Source organism: Colias philodice, chromosome 16, assembly GCF_061535455.1.
Source record: "Colias philodice isolate Cphi_HAF_F1 chromosome 16, ilColPhil1 Martin Lab GWU primary, whole genome shotgun sequence".
In the NCBI taxonomy this organism is placed as follows: Eukaryota; Metazoa; Arthropoda; class Insecta; order Lepidoptera; family Pieridae; genus Colias; species Colias philodice.
This window is the reverse complement of record NC_143101.1, coordinates 2,826,701-2,848,568: the sequence shown is the minus strand read 5'-3', so window position 1 is coordinate 2,848,568 and position 21,868 is coordinate 2,826,701. Positions and strand designations below refer to the sequence as shown.

The 21,868-nt window shown below is 32.1% G+C and overlaps 1 protein-coding gene across 3 annotated transcripts in view; it reads right to left on the bottom strand.

Annotated features, from left to right (window-relative positions):
* Aldh-III (Aldehyde dehydrogenase type III) overlaps positions 1-21,868 on the bottom strand; it is a 48,453-nt gene that overhangs the window by 10,804 nt on the left and 15,781 nt on the right. For 2 of the 3 annotated variants that reach the window (XM_089704737.1, XM_089704739.1), the window contains exons 2-6: positions 11,727-11,770; positions 10,847-11,086; positions 4,970-5,191; positions 4,560-4,723; positions 3,266-3,496 (exon numbers count right to left, since the gene is read on the bottom strand). In XM_089704737.1, coding sequence (XP_089560863.1) covers positions 3,266-3,496; positions 4,560-4,723; positions 4,970-5,191; positions 10,847-11,086; positions 11,727-11,770 — 901 coding nt within the window. Of the gene's footprint in view, positions 1-3,265; positions 3,497-4,559; positions 4,724-4,969; positions 5,192-10,846; positions 11,087-11,726; positions 11,771-15,397; positions 15,604-21,868 lie in introns of those variants that run through there. The other variant, XM_089704738.1, reaches the window with a different exon arrangement.

The window sequence follows — 21,868 nt, the reverse complement described above, 5'->3', positions numbered from 1 at the left end:
ACCTATGCACTGAAAGGCTGCGCTGCCTCTTGCTTGACAAAGTTAAATTTGAATGAGCTCACATGGGAGACTGTAAAATAAAGTTTAATGGCCAAATTTTGTAAACCAAAATTATTTCAAGACTACTTTGATGAAATATTGCATTGTCAAATTGGAACAAAAGAAACTGCAGCAGAAGCTGGCCTGCGCTTATGAAATATGATCGAAACTATACCTAAAACTCGAATGCCAGAAGATGTTATAACTGGATTTGTCATATCAGTCTTATATCAGATGGATGGTTTGATACGCCATGAGCTAAACGCATATACTGTCACTACCAAACCTCAGCTATTTAAAATCTTAAGAGGCATTTCTCTAAAGCGAAGATCGGAGCTTATTGAAATCCAAGAGCCTGATTTAAAACAACAACAAAAAGATTTGTAGACGCAAGAGTTCCTGATAAATGTCATTTTTGTGGAATCCCCGGACACCGGCAAGCCGACTATAAAAAGCGTCTTCGAGAAGATTTTTCTGGAATAACTATACAGCAAAATCCGTCAACTGCATTACGTGCTCCTGAGAAAATTGCGACCGTAACCTGCTACATATGCGGTCAAGCTGGACGCATAGCAATAAATTATAACGAAAGAGGATGATGTCGGTTAAAAAGGAGGTAGAGGTACTACAAAATAAGAGGTTAATATCTGCGGACAACGACTGTCGAGTGGCATCTTGAGGCCGTAATCCGGTGAGTCAGTCCCCTTTTTGTTTGAAAGCGGATCGTCTTGCTTTTTGATAAAATAGAGCTATCTTAGTAAGTTGCCAGATCTTGGGTATCTTACGGGCAAGTAGAGCGTGTGATGCGCACTTTGAAAAGTTTGCTAACATAACGTGGCGTGACATAACATCTGAGATCGTGATATCATTGACCATGAATTGTCGAAAATTGGTCGAAATTCATGCAGAGCAAGACAATCCGTAACTAATGAGTAATCTGTAAGCATTGTTTGCATGAAGTCTACTTAACTATGTTGGCACGTTGAGTGAAAACAGTTATCGAGTAATGTGGTGTGTTAAGGTGGTTGAAGGGAATGTCGTCCGGGCCATGCAGCTGATAGCGGCTGGTCTAAGTGACACATTTATCCGATTCAACCATAAGTGTTCTTTGGTCGAAGGGACAGTTTCGTCCGGTCCATGCACATGGTCGAAAGGACACACCCGTCCGGTCCAAATGATACTGTGTAAAAAATTGGTCCTAAGGATAGGACATGCCGATAAAGAGTTGTTTGTTGTGTGAGTAGAAAAAGGTGCCGTCCGGTCCATGAGTGGTCGAAAGGACACACGCTTTTTCATTCTGAGACTATTATTGTTGTATGACCGTAATATTACGTAGTAGACGTAGACGAAGACGACGTATTAGCTTGTCAGGATGGGCGAGCGGGTAGATATTGACAGATACCCGTCCGATGGATTGTGTTATTGTTACAGGACTGCAATTTGATGCGCCCGAGGACGGTCGAAAGTCAGAATGGCCGTGTAGGAGTATTACTGGCTGGTAGAAGTATTACTGGCTGATGAGAATTACATCGGAACGAGATTTGACAACTGTCGATCTGGCGGAGCGTCGCGTCGATGGTCGGCGGCAGACGTTGCTTGGTTACAAACGAAGAACGGCTAGAGCACCACGTTTGCGACGAATCGCTATTGTTCCGAGTAATCTTGTGCATTGTTGTATCGAAACTAATTAAAAGCGATTGATCAAGTGATTCCCTAATTACTAGCGCATAGATTTGTGCGATTACATAACATTTGTTGTAACATTGATGATTCATTTGTTTCCACCAACATTATAATTTACTGAAGATATGGGTGATTCTGATGATTATGGCCATCCGCCCATATATTAATTAAATTTTAACCAGGAGTATTAATATTAAACAGCAATATTAATTATTATACAGGAGAGACCGATTAGCGCAAACTCAGTAGGTATAAAACGTCACCATAGTAATCATTACTGTTTTTTTTTCTATAATTGCTCTTACAACGAAAGATTACTAGTCACACTACGGTAAAAAGTACAGTGATTATGCATTATTTTCAACCGACTTGAGGATATCAGGATCATTACGATAAAATTTTTAATTATAGGCCATCCACACGTCTGCCGAACAACGTGACAAACAACGAACACATAGGAACAGCACTATACGAAGAAAAGAGATGTATTTATTTCCTTCTCGCTTTTCTGTATAGCGCCGTCCCTATGTGTTCGTTGTTTGTCACGTTGTTCGGCAGACGTGTGGATGGCCCTTACATTTTAGGAAATCATTAGATATTTTTTATTGTATCGAAATCTAAACAGACAGTTTAAAAAAATAGTTTACTAAATACTGCCAAAATATAGCTCGTTAGACAAATACAAATACTCGTCCTGGTTTTTAGACACGCAAGAGAATCCGGCAATTTGGATAATGCATAGTTACACAAAAAAATTTAAAAGATAAAAAAGGCATACCAATACATATTAATTTACTAGCTTTCCGCCCGCGGCTTCGCCCGCGTTTTCAGAGAAAACCCCGCATAGTTCCCTTTCCCGTGGGATTTCCGGGATAAAACCTATCCTATCTCTCAAGTTTGATCGAACTGCACATGCTTAAGTGGTTTAGGAGTCCATTGAGGACAAACATTGTGACACGAGATTTATATATATTAAGATGGATACGATGTAGGTACCTATAGAAAATCGTCCTAAAACACTTATAGGCTTTAGTAACAACACTATTCCATTAAACAGAGTGCAGACAATTACACAACTACTCCTACCATTCAGATATATTATAGCACCGTTTTAATGCTATTAGAAATATCATTATACTATTATATGATAATTTTATGATAGTGTATTAAATGGAAGTTTCGCTAAGTGCTTCGTTGAAAAACTATTTTGATTGCATAATATAATGTTAGTTTAAAAAGGCAAAACATAAATAACAATAAGAACACAAACCAGTCCTATTTCTTAAGAACTGATCTAACACTGGCAAATATAAAACAGACAGACAAGCAGACAGCGAAGTTTCAGTAATATCCTTTCGCTTTTGTGCTTTTTATTGAAATGAAACTTCTTTAGGCGCCTTCAGAGTAAAATTTTAAGGTCGCGTCATGGCAATACCAAAGAAGTTTCACTTCTGACACACGAGTTCACGATCTCGGCACACACGCTCTTTTTTAGTAGGGAATTCTTGCCTAAATATAAGAAAAATGTCAATAAAAATCTCACCTAAAATGCCTATCATTAATAATACGGCATAGATCGGGCGACTTCTGCGGATCCTCCCCGTACCATTCCTTCAGTATCTTCTTGGCTTGCTCCACGAACTTGTCCTGTACCTCCTTGGAACAGAGTATATAATCCGGTGCAATGCACGTCTGGCCAACGTTGATGAATTTGCCCCAGAGTATCCGTTTAGTTGTTACCTCCATGTCCACCGTGTTGTCTATGTATGTGGGGCTGGAATTAAAGGATAATTTTTACACGACTGCGAAAGGAGGGTAATGTTTTTTGATGTATCTATGTATATTTCTTTGGCAAGCTATACAGCCCAAACCTCTGGACTGATTTTTACTTATAAGATGTCGTTGTTATCATCAGAATGGTTGTAGTGACGTAGGGTATATAAGTTAACAGACGGGTAATTAATTAATATTCATAAATATATACAAATATATATGTCTACATATAATACAAAACATAATATTGTAATAAATCGATTGAAAGAAACATGTTATTAAAGCCATTACAAAGAGTCGATATAATGTTATTTTAGATCACTTATAAGTACGTATAGTATAAAATTGTCCACATTCGATCTTCAAACCTAACCGTTAACACTCTGCATTGTTGGTAAAGAATGACTTGCATGCACATTATAATTTTCCATTTACGTATATAATGCACTGGACAAGACAATACAATGACAATTCATTGTATTCCTTCTTTAGAATCCTATTGGTTTCACTTTCAATAATATAAACGTACGTTCACCTTAAGATGCGTACAAATCTATGGTAAACACACACACAATTAATTGGTAATGTTCATTGTTAATACTACATAAAAAAATGTAAATTAACAAAAATTTGTACTATGCAACAAGATACGTTTTAAACTTAAGACCTAGGAAATTTCATCATTCCGAAACAAGACCTTTCGTTCCATTGTTAGAAAGAGGGAAAAGATTACGCATCCCATCCCCGTTTGCTTCTTTATGAATTTTACTAAGCCACTAACCAGCTGCTGTGCTTCGCGGTTTTACCCGCGTGGCTCCGCTCCTGATGGTCTTAGCGTAATGATATAATAGCCTTCCTCGATGAATGGGCTATCAAAAACCGGAAGAATTTTTCAAACCGGACAAGTAGTTCCTGAGATTATCGCGTTCAAACAAACAAACAAACTCTTCAGCTTTATAATATTAGTAAGTATAGATAAAGTACCAAAGTGCAAAAATAATATAAAAAATTGTGTGTTGTGTGTACGCTTATGTGTTTGTTTCTGTGTGTGTAACTTAACTGACCTCTTGCCTCCCAGCTCCAATGTGACCGGTGTAAGGTTCTTAGTAGCTGCGCTGTAGACAATCCTGCCAACATTCGTGCCTCCCGTGTAGAAGATGTAGTCGAACCTGTGCTTTAACAGTTCCGTTGTTTCTTCTGGCCCTCCCTCTATTGTTATTATTGCGTCCTAGATGAGAATTTGGTGTTTGTTAGCGCATTACGAAATGTCTAAGGTTTTTTCGTTCGATGCGTAATGGAAAAAGCATTGAATGACTATTAAGAACCCTTTTTTTCTAATGATTATGATTTTCCCATTGAAAAAATATTTAAATTACGAAAAATATTAAAAACAGTTCAAATTTTACCTTAAAAAGATATTTATTTATTCTACTAGAACTGCCAATAAAAACACAAGAAGTAGCAAAGCACTTACGCTGTCCAAATATTTGGGCAGTGTCTCCGCCACGAATCTGGCTGACGCCACAGCAAGTTCACTAGGCTTCACGATCACAGCATTACCCGCGGCTATAGCCCCAGCCATGGGGAGCAGCAGTAGTTGCAGGGGATAGTTCCACGCTCCGATGATGAGCACCAGACCGTAGGGATCATTGTATATAACCACATCGTCGAGTACGTTGACGAACGTCTTCGGTGGCTGTTGGGGAGGTTAAAACACATATGAGCAGAGCTCTTTACGAAATGATGGCCGAAAGGTTTTTTAGAAGTCGAAGGTACGGTAAATAGTAAATACATGTACATATATGTTGCTTATATGGCTCAAATGCAATGATGAGAATCAGATCTTAGGTATCGTTGCGTATCACCACATCGTTGAAGAAATAAAATATAGAATATACTTGGTTTTTTGATCAATTTTTTGGTGTTTGGACAATTTCAAGTAGATACGTCATTAGAAGAAGTGCGATTTAATAATAGTTTTTAGTAGTAGTAGTGCGGTTTATTGTGTCGGTAAAGCGTAAGGGCAGACGCATTTAACATAAGTTTAATTGTTTGATATCTTTTATTTTAGATTTCCTTTTAATTACAGTAATAGTAATTAGCCTTCCGTTCCCTGTACCTAAGAATTTCGTTTCTCAATAATGCACTGATTACTGTAACTCTATGAAACGTTACTTATGTTGCAGTACGATATTTAATTATTTTTCAAATACAAATATTTATTTATAACAAGTATTCAAATTGGGGTTGACATTCCACCAACAGAGGTCATCGCACGGTTCACTCTTGCGCATTACATATACATAAAGCATTTAGTATTTAGAATATTTAGTTGGTTCATTATTTTTAATTCTGTTATTTGTTTGCCAACATAATATTATCAAGTAAAGGCTATAAGGTGTTACACTACATATTAAAAAACAAAGTCGTCTATCGCGTCTGTCTGTCTGTTCGCGATAATCTCAAAAATTACTTTATTAATTTTCATTCTGTTTTCACAAATGGATAGCGTGGTTTTTTAGAAAATAATTTGTTCAGATTAAGACAGGTCCAACATAATATTATTTTCTCCAATATATGTAGTTTCTATATTTGAAGTGCCTAATTAATTCATGACACAAATTCAATGCAATTTGAGGTACCTAATAATGAAATGCTCCTTCCTTGTCAAATTTTCATTGGAAACAAGGCCATGGGCCATAACTTTTTGAAAAATTTCTATTTTGATTGAAAAAAAAAAAAAATTTAAATTATTTCTCCACTGTAGCAAATGCACTGTATTTTTTATTTTTCTCAGTCTAGTGATTAATTAAGTTAATAATATTTACATAATATCTTTTTTTGTTGTGTTTATTCATTTTTGATAAGGCACCCGTGTAACTCAGTGTCAAGGTTAATCAATATGCAGATAATACGGTAAATTGTAGGTAGATTGGGTTTATAGGTACATGTTTACATCTTTATATCACCTTAAATCCTACAGGTCACTCACCCTTTGTTCAATGCAAATTCTCTATTGTACATATTAATAAATGATTTTATGTATATTTTTGAGTTAAATTAATATAATGTATGAATGATTAAATAAGATATGGATATATTTGAATAACATCGCGTGCTATGAAAGTTTAAGAAACTTGGTTACTACTCAACCGATGTTTATAAAATTTTCCATTTTGGTATAAATCAATAACAGGGGGGTGAGACTTACGGCAGAGAATAGAATAAACGCTAAGGAATAGAAACTGCTATCGCTAATTTTGGACATACGGTCATGATATTTTAGTAATGGTTCGGTCACACACGACCAAAATTTTCATCCTGACAAAATTGTTTCAAAATAAAATATTAAAATTTCCCATCATACTAGTACTCGGAAAGAAAAAAAATTCGAGTACAGTTAGAGCCTATACGCACTATGCGGGTAGCCGCATTGCGGGTAGCCGTCCGGCTGACCGCAAGCACAATTATGTACGTAACCGCAGACCGCACAGTGCGCATAGAAATGAATATTACGTACATAATTGTGCTTGCGGTCAGCCGGACGGCTACCCGCAATGCGGCTACCCGCATAATGCGTATACGCTCTTAATATAAAAATAGGTTTTTTGCGATTTTCGCCGAGACGATAAGTTAATCATATAATTACCTTTTACCAAAGTTGTAGATCATAAAATTATCTATAAAAAATTTCAAATAGGTACATTTTTATCTAGGAGCCACCGGTTTCTACGAAAAATCTATTTTTCATTCGTTGATCTCAAAAAAAATTCCAATCACCAGAATGACAGGAAATTTTAATATTTTATTTTTAAGTGTGTTTTTCACAATTTTGTTAAATTGCGACTGGATGAAAATTTTGTTTGTGGTCGTCTTCGTCGTTGGTAGGGTGAACAAATCCTTAGCGAAATATCGTACGCTTATGACATTTGGCTAAAGGCCCAGGATGATTTTATGCGATTAATAAATTTGTTTAAGAAAAAACGAAAAGAAGAATATCATAATATCAAAGGAAGTTTATAGTTGTTGGGTTGGCTTTAAGTTAAACAAAAAATGGGTATATGAAACATTAATCAATAAAACTTGAAAAAAAAAATTATGACTACTTTCGTAGAATTAATAACGTACCTATTACACAATGTGTTTAATATTTAAATGGTAATTTTTTGATACAAGTGACCGATTAAGGTACTCAGTTGAAACAAGTAGGTACTTAATATTTCGTTTACGTGACTGAAGGATATTACTTGAATAATTTTGTGAAGTAACCAACAGCGCTAGAGGAGGGTAATGTCTCTTGGTTATTGATTTACTTTAAAATATTCAATTTCATAGATAGATCCAAGCTAATTAAAATGCATTAACATTGAACTGTATTTATCCAAAATGAAAAGGAACAAAACAATTAAAAAATTTAGCTATTATTATGATGTGTCTAACGAAAAATTATTTTGATCCATTATTATGACGTGTTTCTAACAAACAATTAGGTATTTTGATTTCAATTGTTTTATCTACACATACGTTAATTAATAATTATACTGATAACACGATCAAAGTACATATTTTAATGTAGCAAAAGTTTTCTTATAATACAACAATATAAAACAGCATAACATTATAACATAATATTAGTCTGTCTGTATTAATCGCACATTAATTAATTATTAATTATTGATAGGTTGGAAGCGAATCGGTGTTCGCATCAGCATTTCGAATTCATTTGGACTGGGCAATCCCTATTTATTTAATAAATTCATTTTAGAAGAAAAATAATGATTGGCCGGTAACAGTGCATTGTATAGCAAGTCCATTTAAAAAATAGCCAAAAAAGGTACATACAAACACGAAATATAGCTACTTATAGAAAAGTATGTCCTTAATGTATCATTGTCTTTGGAATTGGAATCATCAGGTTTAAAATGATTGTTAAAAATATTTAAGTGTTAAACATGAAGTCGTAGAAGACGCCATAAATCTTATATGAATGTAATATAAGTAAATTTTAACGTACAATTTTTTGAAGAATCACGTAATCTCAGCATTGAATTCCGACATCTAATATTACCTATGAAGATATTGTATTTATAATATTTTACACCAAGGTAAACGAGTTAACGCGTAACAAGATATTAAAATAGTAGCGGAATTAGTAAGGACATTATGGTTTATGAGAATAGGCTGTTTCCGTTTTATTTATCACCTGCGCTTCGCATGGGTGCAACGCTAATAGTAAATAATATTTACTAAATATACTACGCTTGCATAAACTTACGTACTTAGTAACTATTAAATAATCTGTGATATAAACCTTTAATCACTATGTCTATCTAAAGAAAACTGCATCAAATTCCGTAGTTTTAAAGATCTAAGCCATACATAGAATAGACAGCGGGAAGCGACTTTTTTTTCTACTAGGTAGTGTCATTAGCTGCATCACATCATGTAAAAATACGATTTATTTTTATTGCACATTTAAAAACAATAGACAGTCATTGATAGTATGTATGTAAGTACTTAAAAACTAAAAATACATTATTGATAGTGATTAAGTACGTAACGATAATAATATTATGAACATCGACCAATTTTTTTTATATCTTTTTCGCTTGTTTCTGCCTAAAGAACATTTTTTATATAATTTACACTAAAAACGTGAGATGGCGTGTGTGCGTTTTTGCGTCGTAATATTTCATAAGGCCAGTTTCTTCGAATCATATTAACTTGTTAATTACAACAATATAACTTCGTCACAAGTCAATTATGAAAAGCGGAGATAATTGTAAAACAAATGGTAGTTCTTTATACTTGTATACCTTGATATTGTTGTTGTTTGAAAAGTACTAAAGGTCCCCAGTTCAACCATAATCACAAACAAAAGAGTATGTAGGTAATAAATTCAGTAAGTATATATTTATTTCTGTAAAGTGCATGCAGCATGGTAATGTGTATAGGTATAATGTGTTTTTGTTTTATAGCTCTAAAGGCTATTTATAAGCTATTTGTGTGTAATTACATACTCTTCCGTCCGCGCAATTTACGTAAAAAAGGGTATAAAATTTGTATTTCGTGTAATAATAGATATTAGACACGTCTTATAAACCAGACACAAATCGTTTTTGGGAATTTCGGTCAAAAACGACTCAAGAAAATACAGTAAAAGTTCCTTATTCGCGGGTAATAGGTTCCGTAAATGTGCCGCGAATAGAGAAACCGTGAATAAGGAATGGTAATTTGTATGGGGTTATAGGGAATACGTTCTTAGGTGACGAAATAAAAAAGCAAATACATAAAGAAACCAGTTTAATTTAAGTTTTTGACCAAACATATTTATTAATTACCATTTAATTAGGTATTATCTTCAGGTTTAGGCAATGGCCTTGTCACTTTTTACTCGTTTTTCATTTTTTTTAGTCGACATTATAAATTCGTAGTTGTAGTTCAAGCGTTTACTAAGGATAACAATTAATGGTTTATATTTAGGTAAATACATATATGTATGTACCGATGTACCGATTTGATCCGCGAATAATGAATTTTGGGCCGCGAATACAGGATTTTGGTCACATTTTTTCCATCCGCAAATAGTGAAACCGCGAATGAAGGAAGCGCGAATAAGGAGCTTTTACTGTACTAAAACAGATGTGAAATGCATCAGTGCTAAGACCAAACGTTCTATTGCTTTAGTTTTTAATTCTACAGTTTCAAGAGCACTAATGTCCTTTTAAAATGTGAATGTATAGGTGCAGAGGCACTCATACGATGCGCAATCATGGAATCGTCCAGTAATTTTATTTGATTAGTAAATAGTACCACTGTCCCTTTCTTTTGTTTGCAATAACATGAGATAGTATCGTATTGTCTGACCTAACAGCTCGGTCAGTTACAGAACCATATATCTCTGAATACAATAACATTACCAAAGTTTTAGACGTATTTTGAAATATTTATCGCTATTATAAGCGCAATGCCAGTATGACCCTTAGTAGAGTTCATGAATAATATGACATGTATATTGTATATAGGTATGTTGATAGTGGGTCGTCTTATCGTACATTTCGTATCGCGATGGTACATGTCGTTGTTTTCATAATAATGCATTATGCAGTTACACACACACACATACATATGTAGTATCTACATAAATATACGTATTATCGCGATTACAGTCAGTGTAAGCGGTGAGAATCGTTAGAGCGAAAAGGTCAAATCTCAAACATAGAATCTTGGTTATCCGACTAAAAAATAAGCAGGTTTAGCGAGACTATATTCGTCTGTATATATGTTTGTGTATCTTCATCAATATTTTCAATTGTCAATAGATTAAAATACATAGATTAAATGGACTTACTCTTTCCGGTTTCGCCCACTCATCCAGATAGTGCAGCGTGTTGTTCAAATCATTGATGAGGTATTCGACTTCCAAGAGTACGGCCTCTGTTTTGCTTCTCCTAAGGTCCTTCTGTAGCGCATCCACCATCGCGTTGTAATTCTCTTTGTACATCCTTGCTAAGGCCTTCAATTGTTTCCTCCTCCATTCTATCGGTTTCGTAACTCCACGGTTGAAAGCGTCCCGCGCTTTTTCTACCGCCTTAAATGTAAGAAAAATAACATTGTTATTAAAAATAAATACATTAAATAATTTATATTTTTACAACATTCAAAGGATTGCAGGATTTGCACAATGCGCACATACTTAGTTAGTTCGAATATTTTTTTTTTATTATCATCCAAATAAAGGCTAAACGCAAAAATTTCAAGGCAATTTTTTCATTATATTTTAAGTTCTCTAGAGTGCATGCAAAATGTTCATTCTACATTAAAAGGTTGTTATTGTGCCTAATGTTCTAAGCTATTAACATTATCTTAGCTTACAATCAGCTCATTTAATATACCGGATACACATTTTTTTATCCTCCACAATAAGTATGATGTTATAGGTTTAAAGATTATTGACGTGAGTACGTCTTATAATTCGATAGGCTGTACGCACGAAAAAACATGACTCATGCGGCGTTACCTCGCTCTGAGGCGTTCCATGTAAGGCTTGAAGTGCAAGCACAATCGGACGTTGTCACGTGCAACTATCGTCAGTAAACCGACTTTACAGACAAACAATTTTTTTTTCAAAGATTTGTAGTCGAATAATATAAAGAAAGAAAGAGATAGAAGATGAGAAGAAGAGATAATAGACAATATTGTAGAAAAAATCAATTTAAATATATATTTACCTCACTAATATTCACTGGTTTTGGCTTAGAGTTGGTTATTGTACCTGTAACAGATAAAACAGTAAATTAATTAACAAGAAATAATTCAATTAATTACATATATGTACTAATATGTAATCTTTATAAATTGCTAAATGGCAACTAAAACTTTAGATATTTCTTCATAATAATTATTAACATATGGACATAGTTTTTGTATGATTTAAAGACATAATTATTCAAAGTACAGATATTTCGTATGTAAGTGTTTATATTTTATAAGTAAAAACAGAAATGAACAAAAACATTTTCATCATGGTCTATTTTCTAAAAAGTTTGAAATTGTGTTTAAATATCATAATAGTGTCTCTCTCTATTTATAACTAAAGTGTATTCTTACATGCATATTCAGTGTCATTTATTCACATGAAGTGTAACTGCAATTTATTTAAAATAACATGCGCAACTACTACATCTTTATTAAGTACTAGCGGTCCGCCCCGGCTTCGCCCGTGGTACATATTTACGTTTTCTCTACATAAAAACCATCCTCGTACTTCAAGGAATATAATAAAAAAAGAATTATCGAAATCGGTTCAGCCGTTCTCGAGTTATGTGCTTACCAACACATTTTGCGATTCATTTTTATATATAAAGATATTGCGACTTGAGACTAAGAATAGACTAGAGATATAAGTAAGGACATATGTTCATATACAAATAATTTTAATTTATCAAGGTAAATAAGTTATAATAAGTTACTTTTTATACATTGAGTTGTCATTAATCATCATTATTTTGGGATATCCATTAATTCTACCAATTTTGTAAAAATAAAATTTTAATATTTTTAACATAAGTATTCTGTTTCATAATCATTAAGGCAACATATGACTTGTTTTTCCTGATCTATTATTTCTTCATAAAACAGTAACAATGAGTTATGTAATAGTAACTATACAAAGTAAAATTCAACACTTATTATTATTATAATTTTCTTGTTGTTAAGTGCTTAGCTCTGTAGCTCTTCCTGATAACTTACTAGCTTTCTGCCCGCGGCTTCGCCCGCGTTTTCAACGAAAAATCCGCATAGATCCCATTCTCGTGGGATTCCCGGGACAAAACCTATCCTATGTGTTAATCCAAGTTATCCTCTATATGTGTGCTAGATTTCATTGTAATCGGTTCAGTAGTATTTGCATGAAAAAGTAACAAACATAGATACACATACATCCATCCTCACAAACTTTCGCATTTATAATATTAGTAGGATAAGACTTGATAATCTGTATTATCAAGTCTTATAAGTATTATTTTCTATAAATTAGAAGTAACATTATTATTTATATTTGCAATTATGTCATTTTGTCAACACCGCTCATTCAATTGTTGACGTAAAGGAAAACCACTGAGAAATATTCATTCAGATATAATGTAGGTAAATTGTTAAGAATTGTTTTTGAAGTGAAACTTCTTTAGGCACGTTGGGAGAAAAATTTTAAGGTCACGTCATGGCAATACCATCATAGAGTAAGGCAACGATTTTGGTGTCTTTGAATCTTGCCAAAGAAGTTTCACTTCTGATACGTGTGCTTAGCACACTTTTTTTATTGTAAAATAATATTTATAAATTATGATATTATGTTTACACAATAATATGATTGTGAAAGTATGTTTAAAGTAGGGATGTAACGATACCGATACCGATACCGATATATCGGCCGATATAATCGGCAAGCCGATATATCGGTATCGCCGATTATAAAACAACCGATACCGATATCAAACAATTCAAAAAACCGCGCCCAATGAAAGATGCAGGAGGCCGCCCGCGCGTGCGCTCTTTGTTTTTTGAAAAAACTCTACCAATAGTAAACTTTTATTAGGAACTGATTGTATGTGTATAACTTAAAGTTTAACTGACTTTGCAAAATAATAATACCAAAATAAATGGTTTTCTTGTTTTTTGATTTGGCATTGTTATTTAAAAGAATACGATTTACAGTTGAGTCACTGTTAAATGTTGGTAACTTTTATGCATAATTCACTATTTATTTTTCTACCAAGCCATCGATATCGGTATCGGTATCGGTATCGCCGATATTTTATTACAAATATCGGTATCGGTATCGTATCGGCAAAATCATGTATCGTTACATCCCTAGTTTAAAGGTTAACTTAATGACACTTTGATAAGTAGAAGAAATGAAAGAGCATAATATGATAATAGTTGATTGAAACATAGGTATTTCAGTTATTTTTGTAATTGTAACCGTATATACCTACACATTTTTTTTTATTAAATTTTTTTTAAATATCCTATCAATATTTAAGGATTTGTAATTTTGAAATGGAATTGTACTCCATATGTGAAGATATTGTAATTTTAAGTGTTTTTTTTCATTATTATCATTTTTCATTTCAGTTTAGTTAAAGCTGACAATAATATTTTAATCAACAGATAAACAAAGTTCCAATGTACTTACATAATATAATTATTTGTAATTATTACAATATTATATAATATCTATTGTGATAATCATTATAATTCATTTGAGTGTCTTTTTACAGGATAAAATATTTTTAAGATATTACATATATCCATATCCACTCAAGTGCGGGAGCCATTTTGCAAAAATCGGGTCTTGTGCGAAACCGGCTCCCGGTGCCGCCGCAGTTGGGGTTTTTGGCGGTCCAATATTTTTTTAAAGTCGATTATCTCAGATTCCTTTATCAATAGCACATTTGCAAGTATATATGTATATTCATAGATAATAAAATAGTCTATGCCTTGTCAAAACATGGTAACATTTAAATAAATAAAAACAACTTGAGTCAAAGCAAATGTACCCTTGTAATTTTTGTTACATTTTGTCTGCTAATAAAAAATTAAAACAGCTGTTCAGTGAGATTTTAATATTTATTGATCCTTTGTTACACTCTTCTTACGAGAAAATAAAAACATCATACCCTCCCATACATTTTTTTTACACATTCCTTGTTTATTTTTTTGTACAAAAAACTACCTACTCAATGTGTCATGAAAAGTGGGCCACTTAAATCATGTGGTTATGTTGTTATCTTGATTTATAGCTAGCCTGTTCTTTCCTTAACATGTCATATAAGTTAGAAAGAGGAAGGTTATTAGACCGTTTTATAAAGCGAACGCAAAACCCACGACTGTTGATCGACCGGGAGCCGGTCGCAACGCACAAGCCCCTGAATGTGGATCGACCGGCTCCCGGTCGTTCAGCACTTGAGTGGATATAAAGTTTTAAATAGGAGTAGAAAAAAAGTCTAATTGGATTGATAATAAATTATTCTCAATCTGACTTCATGTGAATTAGTTTTCGGGGTATAATAATTTTCTAATATAAAATGGAACTGAAATTTGCTCGTAATGTATGGAAAAGCGAGAAAGATTTGAGTATTCTACGTTAATTCCCTACATTTTATTACTCTTCGTCGAATACATTTCCAGTCAATGAATAATATATAACATTACAAAAACGAATACTTTTTTGCTTAATTTAAAATTTTATTATCTGCTTTCACTTTAATAACAATTACTTTTAAATAACTCTGCAACAGGAAAAAACTGATACCTACCTAGTTTACGTATTGTCCGAATAGATACAAAATAACAATCTTTTAAAAATAAATTTCCCATGAAATAGAAATTTAATGCTTACCTAAAGTCATTTTAATGTAGCAATCACTTTAAATGGTATAAATATTCCTTAAAATCACAAGAAACAACACTAGAAAGACCGGTTTAATATTTTTATTTTCTTGTTTTCAAATGAAAATCTCACAAGAACGAATGCGATACGTGCCGCACTGAGGGAGAACAACGACTATTTAGTTACTTGTATCAAAGAGTGAAATAACGTAATACTAATTAAATTATCAAAGCAGCCATTTGATAACAAGTTTTACAATGTAAAATGTAAATGAATGTTACCAAATCTATCGAGTATCGACTATCAGAAATTGTGTGAAAGATTTCAATTTTTTGACTTTTACTCTGACACTGACACTAACCACAGAATACGTAATTTTAATTATTAGACCCCTCAGAGATGCCTCAGAGCAATAAACACTGACAACTTACTTAATAATCAAAATTAACCGTGTTCTACACAGTTCCTTACGAGTAGTATTTTAAAAATTAATTTATTATCAAATAAAATTATTATATTTTAATGTGATAAATAATTAAAGCTGAAAATTTACGAATATAAAATTATAAAATAAGTATGGAAGTGACTTTCTTTTACTCCTGTGTCCAAACTCAGTATAAATCAATTTTCGAATATACTATCGGAAGATACTTATTTTCCCGAACTTTTTGGATATAAAAATTCAAGCTATTCACATCAATAAGATATTTAACAGTGATAACAATGTTTTATAATTTATACAATAGAAGTTCAATGTCCGAAGAAATAAAAATTGATCAAGTATGTAAGAGTATGTATGACGTCATATCGATTAACGGTCGTCTATGTACTGACTATATAATTCGGTATGTATAATATAAGTAGTAAGTACCTACTATAATATTATACCGAAAACATATCAATATTAATAATAACAACGTGTATGCAACTAAGCTTGTAGTATTATACCATTGTGGTATTATTACTAGTACAAATGCATAGTAATTAGTAAGTCAATGTATTATACAAACTTTTGTAATATCTATTCTAAGACTTCTTATATCAAAACTGTGGAAAATCAACATTTGCATGATTTATTTGAAAGGCGCTTCTATTATGTGGAACGTTAAATAAAACTGAAAAGTATGCTGTGTGGTTTAAAAAAATATTCAGATTAGGGTGGATTATGTACGCAATTAAAATTTTTCTGTAAAGCATGCGATATTTTTAAATAATAATTTGGAAAATCCAAAAGTGCACGCCTCATAATTTTTTTTTAATAAATATTTATTAATTATTATTTTTGTTTATTTAATAACAATTAAACCACATCGAATCAGACCCTGAAAAATGAAAGGGTTCTATTCCTGAGCATACTCAAGCGTAAGAGAAAAAAAAAGACTCGATTAGTAAAGTATTTCGGTCGCTATCGTGTTAACAAGAAAAAGGATCCGCACATACAGACACACGGACGTCCAAGACAGAACTTTTTTAAACTGTTTTTTAACTAGTTTAAATAACAAAAATGACATCAAAAATATCATGAACGTTAAAAATAGTGTTTTTTCTTAATATGTGTGTGTATGTATTATCTTACAAGTGCAATGTATGATACATAAAGACATTTTAAGTTTGAAAAATCAGATGTTTTGCGCGAAGTGACAGTAGTACCCACCTCAACGCTTCGCTTATGAGGCGTGCAATAAGGTGCTTATGGGTATTTTTAGTATGGTAGTATGTATATACGATTCCACTATCTGTTCATAAGATCAGCAAGTTAGTGTGATCACATATTATTTATTTACCATGTTTATGGAACAAATAGACCTTTTAACATGTTTTGCATACTGTATACTTAAATACGAAATTATATTATATTGTATTGTAATAATTAACATAGTATTAAATTTTATTATTTGTGGTTATGATAGTTTTATTTGTGTTTTAATTATTTGTGTTCAGTTTATGTTTCAATTTATCTGTGGTTATCGTTCAAAGACGTTTTTTTACTTATTAAAAATACAAATTCCACATTCGTTATTTTAATACTTACTACACAAATTTTAACTTGCAATAAATTCGTATAATTGATCGTATTACTGCAAGAACACGCAAACTTATTATTGTCGCTTACCTTCTGCAACTCGATGGTCAACATTGCAATTAACATTTCATTATTTTGATTTCAGTACTTAATGATAAAAATTTCATAATAATATTTTTAACGAATTTTTAATCAATTGGCCAACGGATATGTTATCTGTGTAACTTTAATTAAGACGTTCTATTATGTTTATCTTAATATAATTAAGGATTAACGATAAAATTCTAGTTTAAAGTCGGTATATTATTTAAATAAACAGTAGGTATAATGTGAAAGTAGGTACAATTATTATGGTATTAAATAATAAATTTATATAAAGTTAATTATTATCTTGTTTTTATTTTCTTTAATACAAAGGTACATAATATGCTTAGATACATAATATAGGCATCTATTATATATTCTAGGATTGTTGTTTTTAATATGTCCGCCGACCGCAAAAAGAAAAACCGCACAACACATCACGTTTATACTAAGCTAAACATTTTTATATTTTATGTTGATGTCCGATTATGAATCTTTACAATGCAATGTGCACACAATAAAGCCACTGAGTAATGAATGTTGAGTTTTCACTAACAAAAGCTTATAGCCTATAAGGCTATAAGTTATAGGACACCTTTTGTTTGCTACAGTTAAATTACCTATAGGTACGATCTTTCGTTGGAAGAGGTCAACCCACATTAAAGTAGGTAGGTACGTAGAATTGCATCAAATCATCATGAAATAATTCTGCCGTATAGTATTATCACCGATAAAATAATACTATACTAGTAGTATTATAATAGTATCTGTGGTTCAGCTATTATATTTCAAACAGAAGATAAGCCGTTTTTTTCATGATGGCAGCATTTTCATTGGCACAAATTCAATTTTTGTAAAAGCATTTTATCACTACATATCTATATCAATCAGTGTTATGCTCAAATATCGATAACATTAAAGTTAACCGCATCCTTTAACGAACTCATGTACTACGGTACATGAATGCAAATTGTCCATAATAAATGGATTTTAGTGCAAGCTTAGCAGCCACTAGCAGCACTAAAGTATATCAAGGAGATCAAGGATTGCCAGCTCAAATAATGTCAGGGTTAATGCAGTTATTTTGCACCTTAAATGGATAATTCAGTGATAATGATATTTATTATTTTACATTTATTTAACGAGGCATTAAATGGTTATAACTTTTTAGTGAACTGTGACAGGTGGCTGTCATGATTTCAATTTCGAACCACTGTTACCTGAATCCGTCTGAATCTAAATTAATTAAAAAAGTAAGGTTTGAATTTTATTTTTGTTAATAATTTAAATTAAGGTTCTTTTTAGATTTTTAATGGTTTGTATGATACGCATACGTTGATGACACGTATTTTTATTATTCCCTGAATATTTTCCTTGTGGTGGATGAAATTCACACCATGTCAAATGAGTTGTGAGGGAGGATGAATTATTATGTCTTTTTGGCTTTTTTGAACCAATAAATATTTCCTACATTTAATAAAATAAGATGCGTATAATATGCGTATATATTACATGCTCAAGGTACTATAAATATTAATAAATACAAAAACTTATAATCCGTCTAGAACTGAATAAGGTTTCGTTGTGATTTTATGAATGTGTGATTCTTCACACAAACAAGAAGTAGAGTTAAATAATAGTTTAGGGTTGTCAAAAGCAAAAAAAATAAAAGAATATTACATAACATGCATATCGTAATATATCAGGTTTTTGTATAATTTAGCTATCTAAATATTCAAGTGTATTTTTTTAATTTAACGACTCAATTTTTTCGGTGTTAGATAGCTCATTTATCGAGGAAGGCTATAGGCTATATAATATTATCACGCTATGACCAACAGGAGTGGAGCCTAGGGGGTGAAACTGCGCGGAACAGCTAGTACATAAGATAAATGTTTAAGTTTTTTTTTTAAATTATGATTTAAATTTTAAAAGAATCACGAAGTTAATGAGGTTTGTTTATATTCAAACTGTATCATATTAAATAAATCATAAATACGTTTTCCTTATATGTGTTTCTAACCTTGGTCCATAGTAAAATGCTTTTGATATCCTTAAAGCTCTCTTGGATTCTTACGAATAATAAGCAATAGTAAATAAATTGTATTATTTTTACTAAGATAATTTTTAAGTAATTATTAATTGTTAGGTACTAACAAAATGAGTCCTGGGGCCTTAGACAAAGTAACAATTAAAAAACGATAACGAAGTTAGAAAAGGCAAAAATGTATGGGATTGACATACCTACGCCGCGTTAGATCACGTGGTCTATCTAATGTCACCTAATGTCAATCCCATTTTTCCTTTTCTAACTTCGTTATCGTTTTTTAATTGTTACTTTGTCTACGGGCCCTGGTTACTTGAATGAATGAATGAATTATTATTATAATAGTAGTAAAAAAGTAATGGTACCTAACTATTTTCTATTAAAATTTTTTTCTCCACTCGCTGAAAGCGCCGTATAAAAAATTAAGACTTATTCAAGTTATTATCGAATTGACATTTGACAGCCCTATGTTCTAAATGGTCCTTCAATATTATTTATCTCAAATATTTATGAAAACAGAACGGAAATTCTAATTTCTATCGCATATATTCATGTCTATTACTTCAAAAATTCACATTCTAATGGAATAAAAAAAAAACAGAAAATTAAGAAAAAGGGCGTGCACACGTGTCAGAAGTGAAACTTCTTTGGCAAGATAAAAAGATACCAAAATCGTCGCCTTACTCCATGGTGTGACGGTATTGCCATGACGTGAAATTTTACTCTCAACGCGCCTGAAGACCTTTTATAAAAATGGCCATGGGCACTTAGTAAGTTAGTACTACCTAGTTATAGGTATGTACATTGTAGGTAGGTACTTCACCTTACACACATTACACCTGAAATCAATGCAGAACAGAAATAGGTAAGAAAAGCTTTTCAGCTTTCATTTTCTGTTATCCTACCTTAATACATAATATAATTTATACTGTGCTTGTTTACGTGTTTATTTTCACAGTTCGGCCCTAGATTTTCAGTAACGTAATTAAATAAAACAGATTTTAGTCAGACTGCATTCAATAGTTCTTGCAAAGTGGATAATATGCATTATCATTATTATCTCATAGCATGAATTCTTATTGAATGTAATTTCAAGTATTCTTACACGCTATAATTGTATAATAGTGGTACAAGGGTCAACAATCAACATTGAACTGTATACCTATCATAATATTATGTTCGTATTTCTAATAAGTTTACTCAAAACAAGGTCTAATGCAGTATGCTTGCGTGTGTGTGACGTTGTTTTTAAAAATAATTGTTATTTTAAATTTCGAATTTCGAACTAGCTGTCAGCTACAGCGCCACAGCATAGTAAACTTTGTCAGGTTAGATTTAAAGTTGTTTTTAACATTAATTAATATTTAATACCTAATTAAGAAGAACGAAACGTAACGAATTAATACACATTAAAAATAAATCTGAATGTACCTAAGTATTCTAAATTAAATGATAATTTTTGCCGGGAATAGTAAAACGAATACATTACCTACTTATTATTTTTACAAAAAATTAACGACTTCACGATTTTTTCTTATCATTATGGTGACACATAACCTGTAACTTGCCTGTAAAAATCAATGTAGACAACATTGAAGGAATACTTAGTAATTTGTGGATATGTTTAATCAGTAGGTAGGTTTTTAAATTAAATACATTACCATTTTCGTTATCGATATCAATCACAACTTCACTAATATTCACTGGTACATACACTACACTTCGCGCCTCTTGTTTTGACGTGTTCATTTTGTTATCGGAATTCAATACTGAAATATAAAACAATACGAGGAAAATATGATTAAAATGTCTGTCTGTATTCGAAGATGAACGACTATTGGCCGTTGTTGTCGTAATTTTTAATTGTCCGAAAATATTTGTACAACATGTACGCATGTTTATTTTGACGAAGGTAAATCTGATTTGAATATTTTTATTAACACTATAGCGTACATTAAGGCGTACATCAAAAGAAGTGATATTACGTGCATTACTTACGTATTAGCTGTATTATTTGATCACAATTTTATTGATATGTTTCTTTTTATTTCAGAACCAATCCCAATTTTAATAAAAATATAGTGGTATTTGCGGGTATCTCTGGATAAACGCTTTGTCACAGGTTGTCACATAGGTACCTACTATTACCTGTGGTCACAGAAAATACGTGGATGAGGAGGTACTACTTAGTATTATAAATATAAGCTTTTATAATATAAGCTTTCGCGGCTTCGCCCGCCTTGTCTAAAACCCAATAAATTATATAGTACTAAAACCTTCCTCTTGAATCTATCTATGATCTATCTATTATAAAAACTGCATCAAA